At 40.1% G+C, this 20,373-nt stretch overlaps 1 protein-coding gene across 1 annotated transcript in view; it reads right to left on the bottom strand.

The window, feature by feature from the left end:
* TRPC6 (transient receptor potential cation channel subfamily C member 6) overlaps positions 1–7,931 on the bottom strand; it is a 108,276-nt gene extending 100,345 nt beyond the window's left edge. The window contains exon 1 of the mRNA XM_074570906.1: positions 7,462–7,931. Coding sequence (XP_074427007.1) covers positions 7,462–7,604 — 143 coding nt within the window. The 5' untranslated portion in view covers positions 7,605–7,931. The remainder of the gene's footprint in view (positions 1–7,461) is intronic.
* Between the last annotated feature and the right edge of the window lie 12,442 nt (positions 7,932–20,373).

Genomic DNA, 20,373 nt, shown 5'->3' with positions numbered 1-20,373 from the left:
GTCTGTATATTCTGTAAAATTGCTAGTGCTGCACCATACATACCTTGTGATCTGTACTGTTTTCTGGCATATTTTTAAACCAAGTTTGCATTAACTGTGATCTTTTGGTTCATGATCTTTCTTTCCACCAGCATGGGAAGGCCTCACGGATACTAAATAATTTTTTAAAAAAATTCTAAACCCCTCAGTAATTTCATCTCTTCACAAAGGTAAATACTGACATTAAAACCAGTATTCAATCAAAAAAGAACTCCGGTCACGTTCTGAGCTGGCAGTGGGCAAGGTTGGTTTTGTTTTTAATTAATGATGTATAAGGGAGAACACTAACAGCTGTATGACTAAGGGCACTACTGAAGGAATGTTCAAGCGAAGAGGCGGGCATCACATCTACTTCATGATTCATGATTTCTATTATTATTACTATTTGTCATTTTTATTTCAGCACTACTATGGCACATTAAAAGAAAGCGGCCCATCCACAACAAAGCTTTCAACCAGCAACTCCACATCCACAGCACTGCCATTTTGTTCAAATTAATAACTTTTTTTAAACAAAAGGAAATTATGTTTAACTCTTGCAGAAAACAAGCCACCCACATTTCCCACATAGCTTTGAGAACACCCCTGAAATGACAATTCTTGATATGCAGTTCCTCTTCTACTCCACTCACTTGGGGTTCTTGTACCCAATCTCATTTGGTACAAGAACCAATTTCATTCCTAGTGCCAAGGCTTGTGTGGTTTTTTTGGGTTTTTAAAATATTGACAAATATTTATTTAGATATATTATGTTGAGGGGGACAATAGAGCTGTGCTGTCAATTGTACTAATGATATGAAAAAAGCGTAGCTGTATAGAAACGGATATAGAAAATAAAACCAGACTTTAATTAGTCATCTTCACATTATATTCCATAACTTCTATTTTGCTAAAAATATTAAACTTGATTATGTATTTGTCACTGATAAACAAATAATAACCACTGCAAGATAAAAATGTTAATCCATTCCAAAGAAAACTGCAAGTAATTTAATTATCACTAAGCCTTTTGTCCACATTTAATTATCAAAACTTACATTTAAATACTGCTTATCAACGCAAATCCTTTAAGCCTCCTGTTGAGTAGGCTCTGTGCGCAAGTGCCTACACTCACAAGTATGTGCGCAAACATGTATGTAGGGCTCGTTTTATGCACTTTAAGACTCAAGCCCTTTGCTAAGTCATTGCCTTGCACTGCGTTACAGTTTGCAGTATGAAACAAAGTTATAATGAATTTGATCAAGATAGTTTAACCGCCAAAATTTTCTTTTGCTCATGTTTGCAGAGCTGGAAAGTCTAAACACAGCATGATGAGGTAGACCCACCATGCCAAGTCACTTTTATTTGGGGATATTGATACTTGGCAGGAATTTTTCAAGTAGCCGGTTATTATAACCTCCAGGTTCTGTGGGGGGAAGTGCTGCTGGGAAGGTGTTTGACAAAGAGCACACTTGCTATTAAAATTTGCAGTGAAAAGTATGCCATATATATCCCGCACGTTTCTTAATCACTACTCCACCTTCCTCATGCAAATTTAACAAACGACTTATATTTACATGGAAAGCTTCAAGTTTTATAAAATTAGGTCCCACAGGGAGGCGACTTTCATTCATTCGGTAACTACGTAAGAGTGATCCATAAATATACCCTTTTCTTAAGAATGGGTAAGCCTACAGAAATACTGCAATGGGTCAAGCAAAATCGATTATGAAGTATTAGCATAGGAAACTGTTCAGGTGACACAGCTGACCAAAGGAAGTTCACTGAAATTAGTGAGCATACACAGTGAATACGAAAGTGCCTAACAACTAAACCAAACAAATCCCTCAGATCGTCACCAAAAATGAAGATACGTCATTCAATTCACCCTTGAGAGGTAATTTTCAGGCTGTGTATCAGTTTCTGCATAAGATCACTGCTTTCTCAAACAGCTTCGAACCATAAAATAATCTGGTTGAAAACCGCATCTCCAGAATACTGAGTCTGCTCCAGGGATGTGCTGGAACAGAGCACGTTGAAGACCAAGAACCAGCACCCAGCCCTGGCCACTATCGGGCACTTTATGGACTGAGCTGATGGGCAAGCTAGAGCAGTACTCACTAACAGACCCCAGCTCTCCAAGGTGAAATAAATATTGTCCATCTGCTTTGCTGCTCTTTTCAAAGAAACCTTTATTGAATGTCTCACCCAAAAAAGAAAACGACTGTTGTGGTTTCTTTTTTTCCTCATTTCTGATGAGGCAGGAAACAGACCACGTGATTGATATTTTTTTTACTAATTAACCTGTCAGACTGAAATATCAAAATATATTTCCTTTTGATTAAAAACATAATATTTATTTGTTATTCTTCATTCAGATTTAAAAAAATGTATTCGGGGAAAAAAAGCAGAACTCAACATTAAGCGTACCTTTAGTTCAAAGTGAAGCATTCTCTTCTAGATTCTTGTAGGAAATGCAGCGGGAACTAAAAGCTGTATTTTCTGGGGCTTGGTAATAATGGTGATGTTCTTTTACCCAAGACTTCAGGGATTAAATTCAGTCACCCAGAATATGAGAGATATAGACATGATTTTTTTCCCTGCGCCCAGTAGGAAGTAGAACCATTAGTCCTAATTCACAGGAAAGTGTTCCATCTATTAGGCTAAGAAGGAAAATTACCCCCCCCCCTTACTAACTCTTCTACCTTTTTGCTATCAACAAAATTATTGCAACACATTTCAGAAGACACAGCATCTCAGCAAAGAGACTAGCAATCTGAAACACAGCTGCCACATTGCACAGTACTCCCTGAAGAGATTATGTCTAATGAAGAGTCTGGAAGATAATTTTACAGGTCATTTCAAGCAAGATAGTTGAGGCTGGAGATGAAAAAGATGTTATTCCAATAGCAGAAACTGTTACAAAGCAGGCAAGAAAGAAGCTATTAAAGATCTTATTTAACAAAGAAAATGTTTTAAAGTATGTATTGGGTTTGACAGTGCCGAGAAACACTTGATCTGAAAACCACAAAAGCTGAGGAATAATCTATGCCTCAAGGCAGTTATGCACATCAGAATCCCTTTTCCCCCTGTTTTCATCTGATAATTTGTGTGCCTCATCTACTTTACAACTGACATATTAATGCATAATTGTCCTTCCTCATGTGTATAAGAAAATATATTTATTTTTCACAATGCTAAATATTTCAAAGTATAAATAAGCAATATAACTAGATGTCTGGCTGCATTAGTGTATTCTTACTAGCTTAGTACGCTGACAATTTGTTCTTCAATAACATTTTTTTCAGCAGGGAAGTTTACATACAAGTACTATCACTTTCAAATCCCACTACACATCAGCACTCAGATTTGGGGTTAGACCTTAAAATGCACTTTCCATCCTGTTTTAAACTACAAAACTGGGCTCTTTGCCAATGAAATACTTGCATAAGAGGGAAAAAAAAAAATGTATCCACGTTTTTGTATTTCAGGAGGCAATCTTCTGACACCTATGTCACAATGTATTTTTTGATACATTAGGGGTGAGACGTGATGACTAGCTGGAAGAAGACTGCTAGAAAGACTTGCATATAATTTATAATATACAATTATTCAGTTCTTAAAAAGTAGCCTCATCTTTTGGCAACCATTTAATTACAAATTCTGCAAATAGCCTGAAGTGAGTTTTTCCAAACATCAGTTCCGAATTTAAAAGAAAAGCAAGATTTTTCAGCACAAAATCCCATTAAAATTTCATTTTGCACCATACCGCAAGTAAAGGTAAGTGTCTTCTATCCACTTACTGATAAAAGACTGTGTGACCCTACTTGGCACGGCTGCTGAGCCCAAGGTACCTTTCTGAAGTACTTTGCTGCTTGTTTGCAGCAAAGGGAGCAGCTACCTCAGACACAGCAAAGCTGTGGGGCTGAATTCATACTCATTTGATGTGATGCACGTTGTTAAGCACAAGTACTGAAACTCAAAGAAAGCCTCAAATATACGAGTAAGTCTGTAAGGTCTCTTGCTACTCACAGTCAGTTAACATTGACAGGTCAGCATCTCAAATACTTTTCTGATTTACAGATAAGATAATATTTAAGCACATTTGTCCTGGTTTGAGGTAAAACAAGAACCGATTTACTGTCAGCCTTAACTGAATAACCCAATCAGTGCTGCTGAATTCATTGACACAAAATCAAGCCAGCTGGTTTGAAAACTGACAATTATTCTGATTTTTAACGTGACTATGCTATTTTACAATTAATGAATCACCTGGGGGGGGAAAGGGCAAACAGCGTCTTTTATTAAATAAACATTTATTTGCTGTTATAAAGGGACTGTATACCAAAGCTCAGGAGCAACACCACTGAACTAAAGCAGCAGTTTGATGGATTAGGGCTTTAGCTACAAATACAAGAAATAGTTCTCTTAAAATGGCTATTTTAGAATCCAGCCACTGTACCACTTAAAGGCAGTCACAAAAAAACACATGAAAAACATGTTCTACAAACAACACACACAATAATGTTAGCATTAGCACTAAATCACCACTTGAGGAAAACTGTTCCTTGGTATCAAACTACTTTTCAAGCAACAGTTACATGCCATATTACACCAGTAAGTGCGTCACCCTCTCAGTAATGTTTAAGAGGAGGTACACTTCAGCTTTTTTTGGACATCAGCTGTATTCTGCATTACTGTTCTGCATTAATCACCATCACAGAAGATGTTCCTGGGGCATTTCTGCATGTACAAGTGATGCCTATGATTTCCCAGACAGTTTGAAAAAATACCCTTAGCAATTGGATATATTAAGAAATACTCTTAAGTGAAATGTAAGTAGCTTTAGTTAAAACATTTTAATACACCAACTAATGTAATCTCGAGGGTTATTTTTTTTTGTGTTTGCATTTAAGCACAGATGTACCATCCCATCTCAAGGGACATGTAGCTCTATCTCAATGGACAGACCCACAGACCTCATGTCTCAGACTCATAATCCAACTGGCACCAAAGATTCATACGGGACTTCCATGGCAAAATATGGCAGCATGAGCAGCTCCCTGAGCTGCCACATTTCTGGAGAAGTGGCTAAAGAATAAACACTGATAAAGCATGTATGGACATGACACAGACAGAGAAGGCACACACACTGAGCCCAAGCAGATTCATGGCACGTGAAATACAGATTTTACGTAATTTATCTGTCAGGGTAACACCTGCCCTTCATCAGCAGTATCCTTGGGATCTCTAGAGACCTTATGACTCTACAGATACAAGGTTAGATTCATATAACACTCTCTACCATAACAACATCAGGACATACTGGTCATCTGAGGATTTTCAAACAAAGTAGAGAAAACTATTCTTACTCCACGACAACCACAAAGATTAGAAATATTATATCCTAAACACGGGCCATCTGATTACATTCTTGGCCATTTGAAGGCCACTAGTAAAACTAATGACTTCTGGCTAAAAAGAGAGATCTGCAAAATGTACCTAAAACATGTAGGTGGAATTTCAGCAGGAAAATTCAAAACCTGTGTTTAGTAATCACCATACCCTGGAGGAGCCTATACTCATTGCATTCATCCCTGCCAGACAAGGAAGTCCTTGAAGTGGTTGCGTGTAGGTATTGTCTACAGGAGCCTGTGAAGTGGCTCCTTTCCACAACCAGAGAAGCCCCAAACGACAGCTTCCCCATGCCTATCATTCACCTAAAATACAAGCACTGCTCGCTAAAGCACCCTTTTTAGTAGCGATTATATGCATCTGAGAAGGGGCACATTCCTCAAACTTATACCCACCACATGTTATCAGGTAGCTTCTGTCCATTCTCTCAAAGACTCATGGAAACGCCCTCCATCAAGGAAGGACTCCAGGGTCCAGTACCTACCTGTACCACAGAATCAGTCATCTAAGGCCTTGACATGACACAACTGGAGATAAATTCCTGCATTTAGTGCTACCCTAGTTCTATGAAGAAACTTGACTAGGATGTAGGCTTTCCTTATCGCCACCTTGAGATGATGAGAAGCTATCTCCACACTTGTGTGCTGGACCAAGAGCAGCTAGCACAAGCTTATACTGCTGAAGTAAAAATATCAGCACTCCACAGACCTTGCAGATTTTAAGAGATGCTTTGAATCCCTTACGCAAGATGTATCTTCTTGTAGCTGCATGACCATTCTGAATGAGCACACAGCAAAGGAACTTCAGAATTGCCATATGAGTTCACAGCTGAAGTCCACGAGTCGTAACCAATCTCTTAACTAATCATCATGAGGTTTTTCTTTGGAAGGCATTCATTAGACAGATGCAGTCATATATTTTGAGATGGGGTTTAAGTCCAATGTGCAATAATGTATGCTCTTACAGCTACAGAAGCATACTGAATTAATACTCTACAAAGACACTTAGCAAGAGCAACACAGCAGTGAATTCTGAAAACTCTGGTTGTTTTTAACTGAGTTTATAAATATTCAAACACTGAGTGTTGCCAGTTTCCTTACTATTACTCCTTTTCTATATCCAGGTAGTTGGCAAGCAGCTGCTAAGTCCCTCATAGATAAAACAGCAAAAATTAGGAGAGGTTGCTAACTGTAATTTACCAGTTAAGCAATAAAATACAATTTGTACAAAAGAAAGTGCACATCTGGTAATCACCTGAGATTTTAGGGCTCATCTCACATTGCTTAATACCCATTTTTCCCCTCTGTGGGATACCTTCTCCTCAGAAGCATTAACAAGTGGTAATTAAAGAAGTCATGCTGACAACACATAACGCGAGGGACACTGTCAACACTGAATGTCAATTGACCTGGCTGTTAAAAACTGCAATTCCTGGAACCTTTATAATTTATGTTTCGTTTAGTTCTTTATTGCATATGCTATTATGCCCTACTTCTTTAAATGACAACTACTCGGCAAAACTTAGAGAATTAAATTACACGAGGCTACACGATTTTGACAAAACGCAGTAACGAAAGGACTGTGGTTTTACGAACACGCCCGTAACGTGCACTCTCCCTGTGGGAGAAACTGCTCGTAGGAGTTAAAATTTCCGTAACTCCACTAAACCCATCGGATCCCGCCAGGTTCAAGGAAACCCGAGGTCCCTCGCCCCGCTCTCCACCGCGAGCCGAAGCCGTCCTTCGCCTCCCTTCGCAGCGGGGCAGGTACCACGGTCCCTCCTCGGCGGGAGACCTCTCCCGGCTGGGCTGGGGGTGCTCGGGGTGCTGCTCCCCCGCCCTCCGCAGACACCGACCGCCCCGCTCCCCCACCGCGGACCGAGCCCCCCGCCGCGGGCATTTCCCGCCGGTCCCCCCCGCCCGCCACCACCCGTCCCGCCGCCGCCTTTCCCCCTCCACGGGAGTCAGCGCCCAGCCCGGCTCCCCGGTCCCCTCACGGAGAGACCCCCCCAGGGCCGGCGGGACTCACACGGGGTAGAAGGCGTAGGGCGGCAGGGCGCTCTCCTCGCAGGGCTCCGCGTCCAGCAGCAGGTAGTCCTGGCTGTCGTTCCGCCTGGCGCCGGCCGCCGGGGAGCTGCTCTTCCGCGGGGCGTAGGGCTGCGCCTGGCTCATCGTGGCCCGCGGCTGAGCGCCCGGACGCGGCGGCGACGGCGGCGGCTGCCTGAGGGCGCCGCGGAAGCAGCGCGGAACCGGCCGGAGCGCGGCACTGCGGCTCCGTCTCCTCACGGCTCCGTCTCCTCACGGCTCCGCGTCCCCCCGCGGACGGAGGGCGGGACGGGTCCCTCCGCGCCCCGCCGAGGGGTTACGATGTCGACCGGTGCCGCCTCCGCCGCCCCGGGTGCCGCCGCCCGCCGCGTCGGAGGCCGGGCGCAGCTTGAGGAACAGCGGGGAGTAAAGTTTGCGGCGCGTCAGCTGCGGCGGCTGTCCCCGGCCGGCGGGAAGGGGCGGGAGGTGGGAGGGCGGCGGGCTCCGCTCGCCTCCCCTGAGGGGCTGCCGTGTCTCCGCCGCGCCGCCCTCGCCGTCCCGCCCGGGCCCGCCGGCTTCGAGGCGGTGCTCGCCCGCCGCCGGGCCCGGAGCAGGCGGTGGGCGGTCGCCCCGGTGACTCCCCACGCCGCGGTGACACCGTCTCACCTGCGCGGGTGCGGCGAGGCCTCCTGAGTAGCGGTGTGCTGCAAAACAGCCCCCCAAAAAGAGGGGTTGTGTTCTAAAGGCAGCCTCGGCGGGGACAGGGCTCGCCTCCAACCACTTGGGACAAAACAGAGCCCGCGGTGGTTTGGGAAAAATCACGCAAAGGAAAGCTTGGGATCTGGGAAGGGAAGCACCTGAGAAAATAAGAAATGTCGCCTGGAAGCTGAGAGAGATGCACAAGTATCGTGGGGAAGATGGGAAATAATCCTAGGGGCAAATCCTAAAACAGTCTTCCTCTGTTATAGCTTGGAAATGCAGCGAGTGCTGGGCTGGTGGCTGTTCACAAACCCTCTTCCATCTGTGTCACAGCAGAACTTGTTTTTATCGCCTCTAATAATTTCATAGAAGAACCGGGGCAAATTATCACTTTTCTTAGCAAACAAAACCCCAAACAAACAAACAAACAAAAAAACCAAACCCAATAGTTTTGCAGTAACAGCACTTCAGCAAAACTCGGTCCACTTGTATTTCTCAGTTTTGCTTCACTGGTAGCACGTTGTTTGATGATATTCTACTTATGTAGACTGTAATAGCCTAAATATACTAAAACAATTACAAACTTTTCTAGGGAAAGATGTAAGGCACTGAAGAAATAACATATGACGCAGAGGCATCTTTCACATCATTCAACATAATAGGCTTTCATAAGGGAATATTTATAACTAAATGTTGTAAATGTAGAGCTAAAATGAGTGCATCCACGTAAGATCTCTGCCTTGTTCCTGGCCATGTTCACATATTGCAACTATTGCCAGTGTTTGTGTTTGAATAGTGCACAGCCCCTTTACTCTCCAGGCGTGCACACCATCCCCTAATTTGGTGACGTGATGAGCAATGGTGACATGATGAGCAAAGGAGGTATGTAAAGAGATCCACAGCTCACTGAAGTTATGACAGTGTTTATGTGGTCTGTAGATGAGGTTCAGAAATATCTGCAGTCAAAGGTAATTCCACAGTTGCTCAGTTTCTGAAATTTCTTTTGTCCTCATGGCTCTCAAAAAGAGACTCAGATGGGTTTTAGAAATCTTCCTTTCTTTACAAAACAATTTTTTTCTGTTAAAGAATATTTTATTTTAAATAGGAGGTTTAATAGCAAAGTTACTACATGTATTTTATAGTTCTCATCCTAATTCTTATTTCATGTTACTGGAAAAACAGATATTATAAAATTATGTCCAGGTTTTGCATTTGAGAAATGTGCTGTTGATAATAGCTCACATTTTTGTTGTAAGAAAATTGTTTGCCAGTAACAGAGTACTCTGTGATGGGGGAATTTTAATGTGTTCCACCGCTCTTGTCCATAACCATTTCACTTGTCCTACTCTATTATAAAGATGTAGTTCTCCACTTAGTCTTTTTTGTATATTCCCAGAATATTTGCAGATAGTTTTTATTTCTCCATTTTATTTCAACTGTTCTATTTGATACTAGATTGGTGTCTCAAAATGCTCTCTTCTAGGTCCCTTTAATTTTTTATTCTCTTCTTTCTTGTTTGCCCTCTGGTGTATTTACTTCTTTTTTAAAACTAATACTGTCCTACTTTACTGATGGGTTATCAGATCCTTTGATTTCGGCGCCTGGCTGCCACTTTCTCTGTTTTCTTCTGCTGCTTCCTTCAATCTTTTACTTACTGTTTGAATGCCCTCGGGATTATTCCCGTGATACTTGTGCATCTCTCTCAGCTTCCAGGTGACATTTCTCATTTTCTCAGGTGCTTCCCTTCCTAGATCCCAAGCCTTCCTTGGTCTTCATTCTCATTTCAGCCCTGTAAATTCTGGTATCAGCCCAGGCACCCACTTTCTCACCTATTCCAAATCTTCCACAAATTCTGAAGCCACACTCATAAGTTGCAGTGATGACTCTTGTGGTTTCTTTCAGATCATATTGCAACAGTGGCACTAATGAAAAGTGAAATAAAACAATATAGTGTTTTTATTTGTGCATGCTGTAGAACTGATATACAGTGAGAATATCAGCTGACTTCAACGGGGAAACCTACACCAGTATTTTTAGTCACTGCTTACAGAAACTTAACCATGAACGGCTACTTCTGAGTATCTGATAGCTCAGAAGCATGGTAGCATTGTGAATTTTTCCAGTTCTTGGTCATCTCAGTACAAGATTTTTGATTTCAGATTAACAGCATGTGATGGTCATGGTCATTATCTCTGTGATACAGGCTGGGTGTTTTGGCCCTTCGTAGCACTGCTATCAAAATGAACTATAAAAAGGAGTCTTTGCAGAGAGACAACTGAATAGGCACTGGATAATACATTTTCTCTAGAACAGAGAAATTACCTATGATCTTGGAAACAGTGAAAAAAACCTTGTATTTATATTGTCTTTTTGTATTCATTCCCATGATAAATAAAATACCTATGCTCTTCGGTCCCTACATGCTTTTTGAGTACAAATTACCTCTAGGAAGCCACCTCAGTATGGTGCAGTTTTGTTTCACTTCGTTAAGGAGTGGTAAGACTTGCTAAATTACACAGTTGTGTGATTTTCAGAAACGCTGGGCAGATCAAGTCACAGGAACAAAAAATGTTTGTCATCCTTCAAAGAGAAAAAGTTGTGGAGCTGAAACTCTGAATCTTTACAACTTGATTTAAAAAAAAAAAAAAAAGTCTTTTTCAAAGTATGGTAGCAACTGTCTAGTCTACATTTCACTCTACAGAGTGAAAACATGCAGCACAAGGGGAGTGGGCTGTACTTCTACCACAGGTTATGTTCCAAGAGTCACAAGCTGATGGAAACACTGTCCAAAGGTAGTGTGTCCTGTTGCACTTACGGTCCTTTGGATGCATTTGTGTCTGAACAGTTCAGGATCTATTGCATCTATTCCCTTCTTTGAGTAATAATCTAGGGATGATGATCCATTCTGCAACTGACTGGAAGCTAGTGAGGTTGCAGAGAATTACTTTGGATGGCAAGATGCTGGGATGACAAAGCATGGAGCGGTCCTTTCCTTCTGTGAGAGACGAGATTCCTATCAGAGCGTGTGACTTTAACTATTCATTACACTTCTTGCAGGTCTTTCCAACACGGAAATGAAATTTACCTATTATTCTGGCTTTGTTAATGACTTGGTGTTTCTGTTGCAAAGATAAACAACGTATGCTATTTTTTGATGAATTACCCATTACTGATGTTTATGCAGTGTTTCATTAGACATTTAAATTGCAAATCGAATTACAATGACATTGCTGTACGTGTTCTAAAAAAAGTTATCAGATCTTCGCTGCAGTCTTTCCCATACAGATATATATTTTAAATCAGAGTGAATTCAAAACTAGACAAAAGAGCTATTTTTTCTGAGCCTTTATCTGACTTGTACACATATTACCTTTTGTTCTTTCGAAATAAAAAATCTATAACCCTGACTGATAATAGAAAAATTGCAATATTTCCCTGCTTAATACTTCCCTTATATGCACCTTTTTTATTACATAATTTGAAAATACTTCTGTCTTCTCAGATAAAAAGAACTGATGTATTTCGTGTGAAATGGAAGTGTTAATTCAGAGCTGGCTTAGTTGTTTTTATTACAGACAGCAAGTTACAAGCTATTCCATCATCATTCACTCAATCAAGTATAGTGGCTGAGATATTTCACTCAGAAAGATGAAAAACAGAAACCAAAAGCTCCTATTCCCTATACAGAGGAAAGGATGAGAGACGGAGTGAACTCGCCTGACGAGCGACAGGCACGTTGCTTAATGCACTACGAGAAGTCATTTGGGTACCATGGCAATGAGAGCTGCAAAAGCAGCCATGCAGAACATGATTCAGCCTCACTGAATAACTTACATAAAGGTTATCTCTATACAGCAAAATATAGGTGCAATTGTATTGCTCACTTGCAGACTAATCTAAACCTGTTTAGGAATAAAAGGAAGTGCCAACACCTGTACTTGTAGCCTGGAAACTTTCAAGGATTCATAGAATAGTTGCTCGTGTTTAACCAAAGTCTTGCTACGTGAGCTGGTTAGATTGGTTAGATTGCACTAACAAAGGTACTGCAGCACATGCCACAGTCGCAGATTCCTGGCTCTCTGTTGTGCACTGGGAATGCTGACAAAGTCTTTCCAGTGCAGGACATAAGCCAGGAAAGAGGCAAGTCAGTGCAATTGTGCCGTGGCTAAGCAGTGTCACTGCTGTGGGTGTGAGCATCACTTGGAAAGAAAAGAAGTATGCTATATAGTAAAGGAGCGCTGGCTTTTTTTTGGAGATGTGAAAGATGTATAACCTGCCTGCTGGAATTCATTCCTACTGCATAGTACAGGACTCAAGACTTGCTTTTATAACACCAGCGAAGTGAGCCATTGCTACTCGGTAGTTTTGTTAGTTCTCTCCATAAAAAATGAAATAACCGTTGTCAACTACTATTTCTAATCGCAACTAGTCCCTGCCTTTGCCTAAATGTGAATGAGGATGGAATCATGTCATGGCACCAGGAAACCTTCTCTATGTCTAAAAATCTTCCCTAGCATAGTCTCTGCTGGCCATGCTCCAGCCTACTGCTTCACATTCGGCTCTCATACCTGTACTCCTTCACACAGAAAGCTGCCTGGATGCATTTATGAAACTGAAGTGCAAATTTTAATCAGTGTCAGAAATTACAGTTGGGCCTTTTTTTTCTGCAAAGGAGAGCTCAAAGAGGAGGTGGGCTCAGATGACTAGTGCATATTGGCACTCAGCAGTAAGACTGGATCACAGAAACAGTAGAAATGTTCTAAAAAGCTGTCCAAAACGTCTTGGCTAAGAAGACTCTGAGGTGTTCAGGGACTGGAGATACTGAAGGACTTTTGCACTGTAAGGGAGAGGGGAGAGAAGGAGGGTCTGTGGTGAGAAGGGATGGATTTAAGGATGTGTTCCTACCTGGATGTTTATACTCAAGACTCTAGTTTGTGGGGAGACAGAGATTTCTAGGAGCATCCTTATTGCTGGACTGCCAGGGATGCTCCTACCACCATGACTTACACATGTGTGTACACACACGACTTACGGGATCCCACTCAGCCATTATCCTATTTTTTGCTGTCAGAAATATACAATTCTTCTCTACGTACTTTCACACAAGGCCTGTCATGCTACATTTGCCTTGGTTTTCATGGTATAATTAATTATTGTCAATTAGTTTTAAAAATCTGAAATGCGCTAACACCCACCTGTACTGTATCTCACCACTGCGAAAGTCAGTGCAGCTGAAATGTTGTCATTAAATCCATTGCAGTTTCATTACACATAATTTTGTGGGTTTGGGATAAATACTATGTTTCCAACCCAGTAGTCTGAGGCATGCTGCTCAAAGATAAAGAGCACTGCTAGTCATCAAGCCCCTATTCCCATTACAGATAATAAGATACTCCTTCTGTATTATCAGTGAGTAGGAGGATATTTGAAGTCAAAACTAGATAGAATTAAGTGGAAAATATCTTGCTAGTTTCCAAGGAAGTGGAAAAGTATTAACTTTCCCAAAAGAGTGCATGTGTAATGGGATGTTGGACCAGAGATCGTGTATGTTGTGAAAAAACAGAGTAATCTGACAAACCAATAGAATTACAGCATTATTAAATGAGTATAACTGTGATCAAAATTAGATTTTTTTCTTTTGTATGCCTTCTGTCATCACATAAAGAAATAAAATATTTTCAATAACCCTATGTCCTTTCAATGGCTAACTTAAGAGCTTTTGTAGGCGAGTTCCATGTTCACTCAAGATACTATATTAACTTCTCTGTCCTGCCCAAGTGGTTCAAAGCATCTCAAATTGTTGCCTAATTTTATCAAAGTAGTAAAGAAAGTGATACATTGAAGCCTTTCATGTAAACACTTTACAGAATCAATATGTGGTGCTCATCTTGGAGATTTGATATTTGGGCCACCAATATATAAAGGATAAACAAGTGTCATAAACAGTGATTAAATTAGAGCTTTAGCAAAAACAGGTTCTTAAAAATTCAAATAACTCTTGCTGACATTTAACCTTTACTGGCAAAGAAGTGTGTTTTTACAAACGAGTTGTTTAGCTTGGCAGGATCACATACTGCCATGAAAATGATGTCATTCACAGCAGTTGCAACATTTTCTATTTCCTTTTCATTTTAATTTAAGAGATCTTTATAAGTTGAAGGTGTAAACTTCCAATAATGAGAGAAGAATGGTCTTTTTTTTTTTTCCGGTGAGTACTAGAAATCCTGTGTTAGCCCTGTCAGTTTAACATTCAGGTTTGTCTCTGTGTCATACTAAGAGATGACACCAGTAGTCACTCTGGTTCTCAAACCACATATCATGCACAGGGGTAGTGTTTTGTGATTTTGGGGGCAGGGTTCCCCATGCTTATTGATGATACTCATATAACAATTATCAGTTATTTGCCCAGCATAACACTAGCAATTTTCTGCCTCCTTTGAGAAACAGATAAAACCACAAAATGTGAAAAGTCTGTTGACAGGACACCAATAGAAGAGATTTGTTATATTTAAAAGCGGACTAACTGTAGTGAGAACCTCCTGAACAAGTCCCACTGCTGTGTCAACTTTATCATTTAGAGATTCTGACATGATGGATATTAGTGTTGCAGTGCTGCCTTCAAGATGGAATTTATAATCATTGATATCCCACTGTGTTCATCCTGCTATATTAAAAATAATAACTCACAACACTTTATCTGTCAAAGATATCTTTTCTAAATTATCCACAAATTATCTCTTATTTATGTTTTCTCTGAATTACATATGTGCATTATGTTTCTTTACAGTAAGTCAGTTTCTACCCTAAGTTCCTTGTTAGCAATGCTCTAAGAAATAAAATAATCCAGTCTGGAATTATATTCCATTTTGCATTTCTATTTCTTTTGCTACAAGTAGATGCTGCACCATCTTATTCAGTGATTTCAGTAGTAGAGCAGAGGGAAATTAATGCTTCTCAGCATTAATTTTGTGAGTGGATTCCACCTTCTAGAACATAAGGTGCTGCGTTTTTTTCCTTGTAATTCTGAGGTCTGAGAGCATCAGTGTTACAGAGAAAACATGATGCACTATCGACTGGCATCAAGCTGAGAATGTCTTTGAACTCAGACACGTCCTTTTGTTGGTTTATTGATGCTACACATCTGCCACCTATCAGAGAGACTTTCCCTGCAGGCTCCTGCAGGCAGGCCTGTATTTTACATGTTTCCAGAGTAATTCTGTCACCCTACTTTATGTTCTTGCTGCAGATGATTGGCCTGATCTGTTTTGTTTGGAAATTAGGGAACAGTGAATTAGGAAAATAATGTTGTATTGCATGAAGGGACGTGCCACCTAAAACAGCTCCACCCGAGGACCTCTGTTACGTGGTGCACCATCAGCCTTCCCATCTGAGTGACTCTCTGGTTCCCCTACATTCATGCCTTCCATTATTTGACATTCACATATTTCTAGGTAAGCAAGGGTTTGTTCAAATAACTGTTTTGAGGGAAAATTCATGTCTGTAATCACATCAGCGATTACATGTGGCTGAGATTGTTCAAGAAAGGACAGTTACTATCCTTTATTATTTTCAGGGTTTTTTTGAAAGTTCCACCGGGCATTCATAAAGAAGAAATAATATCATAAAACTTGGGTAGTTATTTGCTTGTTGAAACTTCAAAAAAAAAACCACAAAACCGTGTTTCTGGGATGAAGTTTATTTACATACTTTAATTGCTGAATTCTATGAACTAAATTATAAAATAGAATATATAGTATGTATAATATAACCACATATATATCTTGAGGAAGATAACAGGACTGATACATAAAACGTGAGACAACTTAGTCTGCTACATAGTGGATTTGTCACAAACAGTTTTATAAGCTCTACCCAACGTTCTGGATAATATCAAGTCTTACATAAATACATTATTCTTATATACATCCTCCATCCAACAGTTTGAGCTGTGGTGGCGTCTACCAGGACATGTTTTGACAATCCGTTCTACCCATCGTTACTTCAGACCTCAATGAGCAGTCAGCCCATGTCCTGCCACCGGATGGGACAGTCAGGTGTTCCATTACATTTTGCCTGTAGTTTATGGAACTTAAATTGCATGTGGCATCAGCAACTGTGATATGGAACACAGGTGATTTTCGTGTTATTCCTTCCCTTCAGTTTTACGTCGTAACATTTCTGTTCATGATCTCTTTTGGGAAATTGGTTGGTTGCTGTAGTAATTAACCAAAGAAGGCAGGGTCTTATTCACCTAATTTATTCTTAAAGTGCTAATCTTGCTTTCTAGAACCCAGATGAATACAAACTCTGGATTAGGGGATGTTAAAACGTATTAGATGCTACCGGTCTCTACTAACTGGACTGTTACAATATTCTGTTTGGGAAAAAAAGGTATGATTTCAGGATAGAAAATGAGCAGCATTTCTGTAGATTTTGTTTGCCTGGAGTCATCCCGGCTGTTTGGCATATTTCTCTGCTCCTGGGATGACAGATCCGGCAATCAGCGCACCTCTGGGAGGGAAACTCGTATGCCTTACTCCGTGAGTGCCAGCCTCGCTGTGCTGGGCACTCCTGAGGTGGCGTAAGTGCCACTGAGTGGGCACTGCGGGGCTGCCAGATGGCGAGAGCTCACTCTTTACAATCAGAGAACATTGCTATCCTGACAGCTGAGTTTTTATTTAAATGCGTTAATACCAGTTTTCACTAAGCAAAAGGATTTTAACTCTGACTCCAGAAATGCTTCTGAGACACAACTCACAGCACCTTTAGGAAAAAAAAAAAAAAAAAAGGAGATATCATTTTATGTTTGCCTTATTGATGTTTGCCATCTATTACTGTCAGATGCAGAACACTGTGTTTGATAGATTACTTGGTCTTGTCAAACATGATCATTCTCGAGACATTTAAATTATTATCCCCTTTAGAGGTTACATTGCTGACACACTTTTGCAAGATGCTTATTCATTGTGTCTGGCTATGCCACCACAGTGTCACAAAATACCTTATTTTACAATACAAAATACACCATTTTAGTCATTCACAGGTGTCACAGGCCTCTGGTTTGACTACAGCACCATGCATAATGTTTGCCTACTACTTTTACACCATGGCACTTCAGGAATGACGGCCATTACCTATACAGCTTGTGAAATTTCTTTGATCCAGACTAAAACACTTAGTTAAAAAAATTGCAATGACTCATACTCCTTTGTTAGATACTTCCACTGTTGCAGTGTGTTATATATCCTACACTGGTATTATTAGCTTAACTGATGGATAGACTTAAGCTTGCTGCTTCTAGTTTTGATGTAACTATGATTTTACAAGCAATGGTAAAGTCTAATAGTTTAAGGATTTTCTTCCATGATATCTCCAAGAAGTAAGGGCAGAGCCCATAAAACAGGCTGCCCTTTAACACAGACTTTTCATTTCCGCTTCAGGATACAAGACACATCTTTTTGACTGGATCATGACGGTTTTGTAGGCAAGAAGTTTGCTTTGAGAAACTATTATTTTGTTCTGTGAAAATTCTTATAGTATGGAAGGATTTAGATAACACCATAACAGAGAACTAAGAAATTTAAGGCACATACAAAATTGTTGCGGTCCATGGAAAGCTACAAGAAGCATATTCATTAAACACAGCATCATGTAAGTAAAATCTATTTCAACCTAGAAAAGTTAAAATATGAAACAGATCATGGCACATCTGCAGTTTCTCTAAAGAAAACTATTCTTCTGATGGAATTTACAAAATACATCGCAGAGTTCATCTGCCTAATCCTTTACTGAACTCTCAGCAGCATCAATGAAGTTATACTGGCTGGGTATAGAAGAGAGAAGGTATGTTTGGAGGCAGAGATACATCATCTTTGGGCTTTTAAGAATATCACATGGGTGGGAAGTAGTTTTCCCTTACCTTTAGATGTTTACAACATAGACATATAGCTATTTAGGCTTCTTCAATAGGTAACTGTCTGTCTATTTAGATGAAGACTAATCGCACACAGCAGGCAGAAATTTTCCCCCACTTGATCTTCAGAGAAGCCTAGATAATTAACCCAGAAGTAGATGTTCTTACACTGCAAATGTGTAAAAGTTAAGCAAAATAAATCCTGCTCCACAGCTCAGCATTCGCCTATTACCTTTTAGGCCCCCACACAATAGTCACCACATAAAATTTAGACCATATTGTAGTTGATAGATGCATGCACCTCCCACGAGGTCATGATACACAAAACTGGGAAATATGTTAAACAAGAATATTTGTTTCCAGACTCCCCTTTTGCAAATGGCAATCATGAGATATTATCTGTATTTCGTGCTGTGGTCACTTAACCCTCAAAAGGGGAAAAAAAAAAAAAAAAGCAATTCTGGGATTTAGTATTAGTAGAGACTCTTTTTAATGTAAAACTAGACCACTGAAGGAGTGGAATGACGTTAGGGCAGAGGGACAGACGCAGCAGCTCTAAGGAATACTATTTTCCCCTTCTGATTAAACATATTCATCAAGAATTGGAAAAAATCTACAACTCCAGAGGGTTGGGGTTTTTACCATTTTCTTATAACAACTGATATGCAGTAAGAAATCTTTCCAAAATACTGATCTCTTACAATTGGTAGCAATAATTAATAAAATGGCAATATTGAACCTGGTTGGATACTTTTTGTTCAGGCTTTGCAAAATGTCAGCATGGTTGGTGTATTGGTAAATAATGCTAGCAAAGAAATAAAATGTGAAAATGAATGCATTGAATTGTTATGCTCATTTCCTTTTCAATAAATATGCAGGGATCTTCTTTTATCCCCTGAGACCAGATGTACCACATGTAATGAGATTCTGCAAAGTATCTATATGCACAAGTAGCACAAAAGGAATCTGGGGTATTCAGTTCATTCCTGACAAGTAGGATTAATGAGGAATGGATAAATATGTATGTAAAAAGCAAGACTGCATTGAAAGTTGAGTCTTATGGACATGATCAATCTTTAAAAGAGTACTGATGTTCAATATATTGAAGAAATTCTCCCAGAGAAATTTTCACTGGGAAAAAAAAAAGTTTTAAAAAATAATTTTGAATAAACCAGGCCGACTGAGAGACAAGCTAGAGTTATTCACTCAGTATTTCCAGGTAAAGTTTAACAGATTTTTGACTGTTTAGTCAGCAGGTCTCTGTGTTTTCTTCACCAAGGTGAAGTTGCAAGACGAGTTGCAACTGCAAAACATCTTGTCCCAGACTTCACAGTTCTCAGCTTCTCGCCAGTCTGCTGATTCCTCGGTGCTTAAGAAAACAGACTGCAAAAAATACATTAAATGTATGCAAACTACAGCAGTGATCTACTGCACACAGCTATACACGCATCAGTTATGTGGAACAGTTTGTTCTGCGCAGTTCACCTCGATTCTGAGATGTTTTTTTACTGAATTAGATTTTACTGAGCTCCAACGGGAATATATTTGCAATCAAAACTCTGGAACTGTCCTGCACAGACTCTGTTAAATTCCATGCCACCTACATGGAGCCACAGTCATATGATATATTTTTAATCCTGTCTGGTTCCTCCAAACTACACCACGGATTAATCTCCTTTTTTGGATTAGAAAAATCCCGCTCATTGTTATAAATAGATGAACCATGGTACTTTTAACTCTACATGGTGTCTTTGAAAATGCAACTAACAATATTCTGCTGGTTGACACGATCATTTTGGTAGGTCTTTCTTAGCTGACAAAAATGTGTACAACAAGGACACAACAGAAATTTACCTGAAAAAAAACCCACCCACAAAACTATCCATATTGTGTCAAGTAGGCAACACCCTTCGTTTTACTTCGTAATATCAAAAAACACAATAAACTCATACAAAAAGGGATACCTTTATTCTGGCTAAGCAATTTGTGCAAACAATTCTAGGAAAAAGTCAGAAAGGATACTGAAGAATTAAAAACACATAAATGATGAATCTTATCAAAGAAGCACAAACTAACCCGCTTAATGATAATTACATCCTGACTAAAGCCAATGAAACTTTTCACACAAAACTCTTTTCTGACAATTTTCAGCAGATCCAGTGTCTCCAAAGTTTTCAGTTATTACTTGACAGTTGCAGGGGTTTTTTCTTGGGAAACAATTAAATCCCCGACTGAAAAACAGCCATTCTTGATCACTTCAAAATGTATCCCCTTGATTACTTTTTTTGTTTTTACTTTATTTCA

Source organism: Larus michahellis, chromosome 1, assembly GCF_964199755.1.
Source record: "Larus michahellis chromosome 1, bLarMic1.1, whole genome shotgun sequence".
In the NCBI taxonomy this organism is placed as follows: Eukaryota; Metazoa; Chordata; class Aves; order Charadriiformes; family Laridae; genus Larus; species Larus michahellis.
This window is presented reverse-complemented; position numbering and strand designations above follow the sequence as displayed.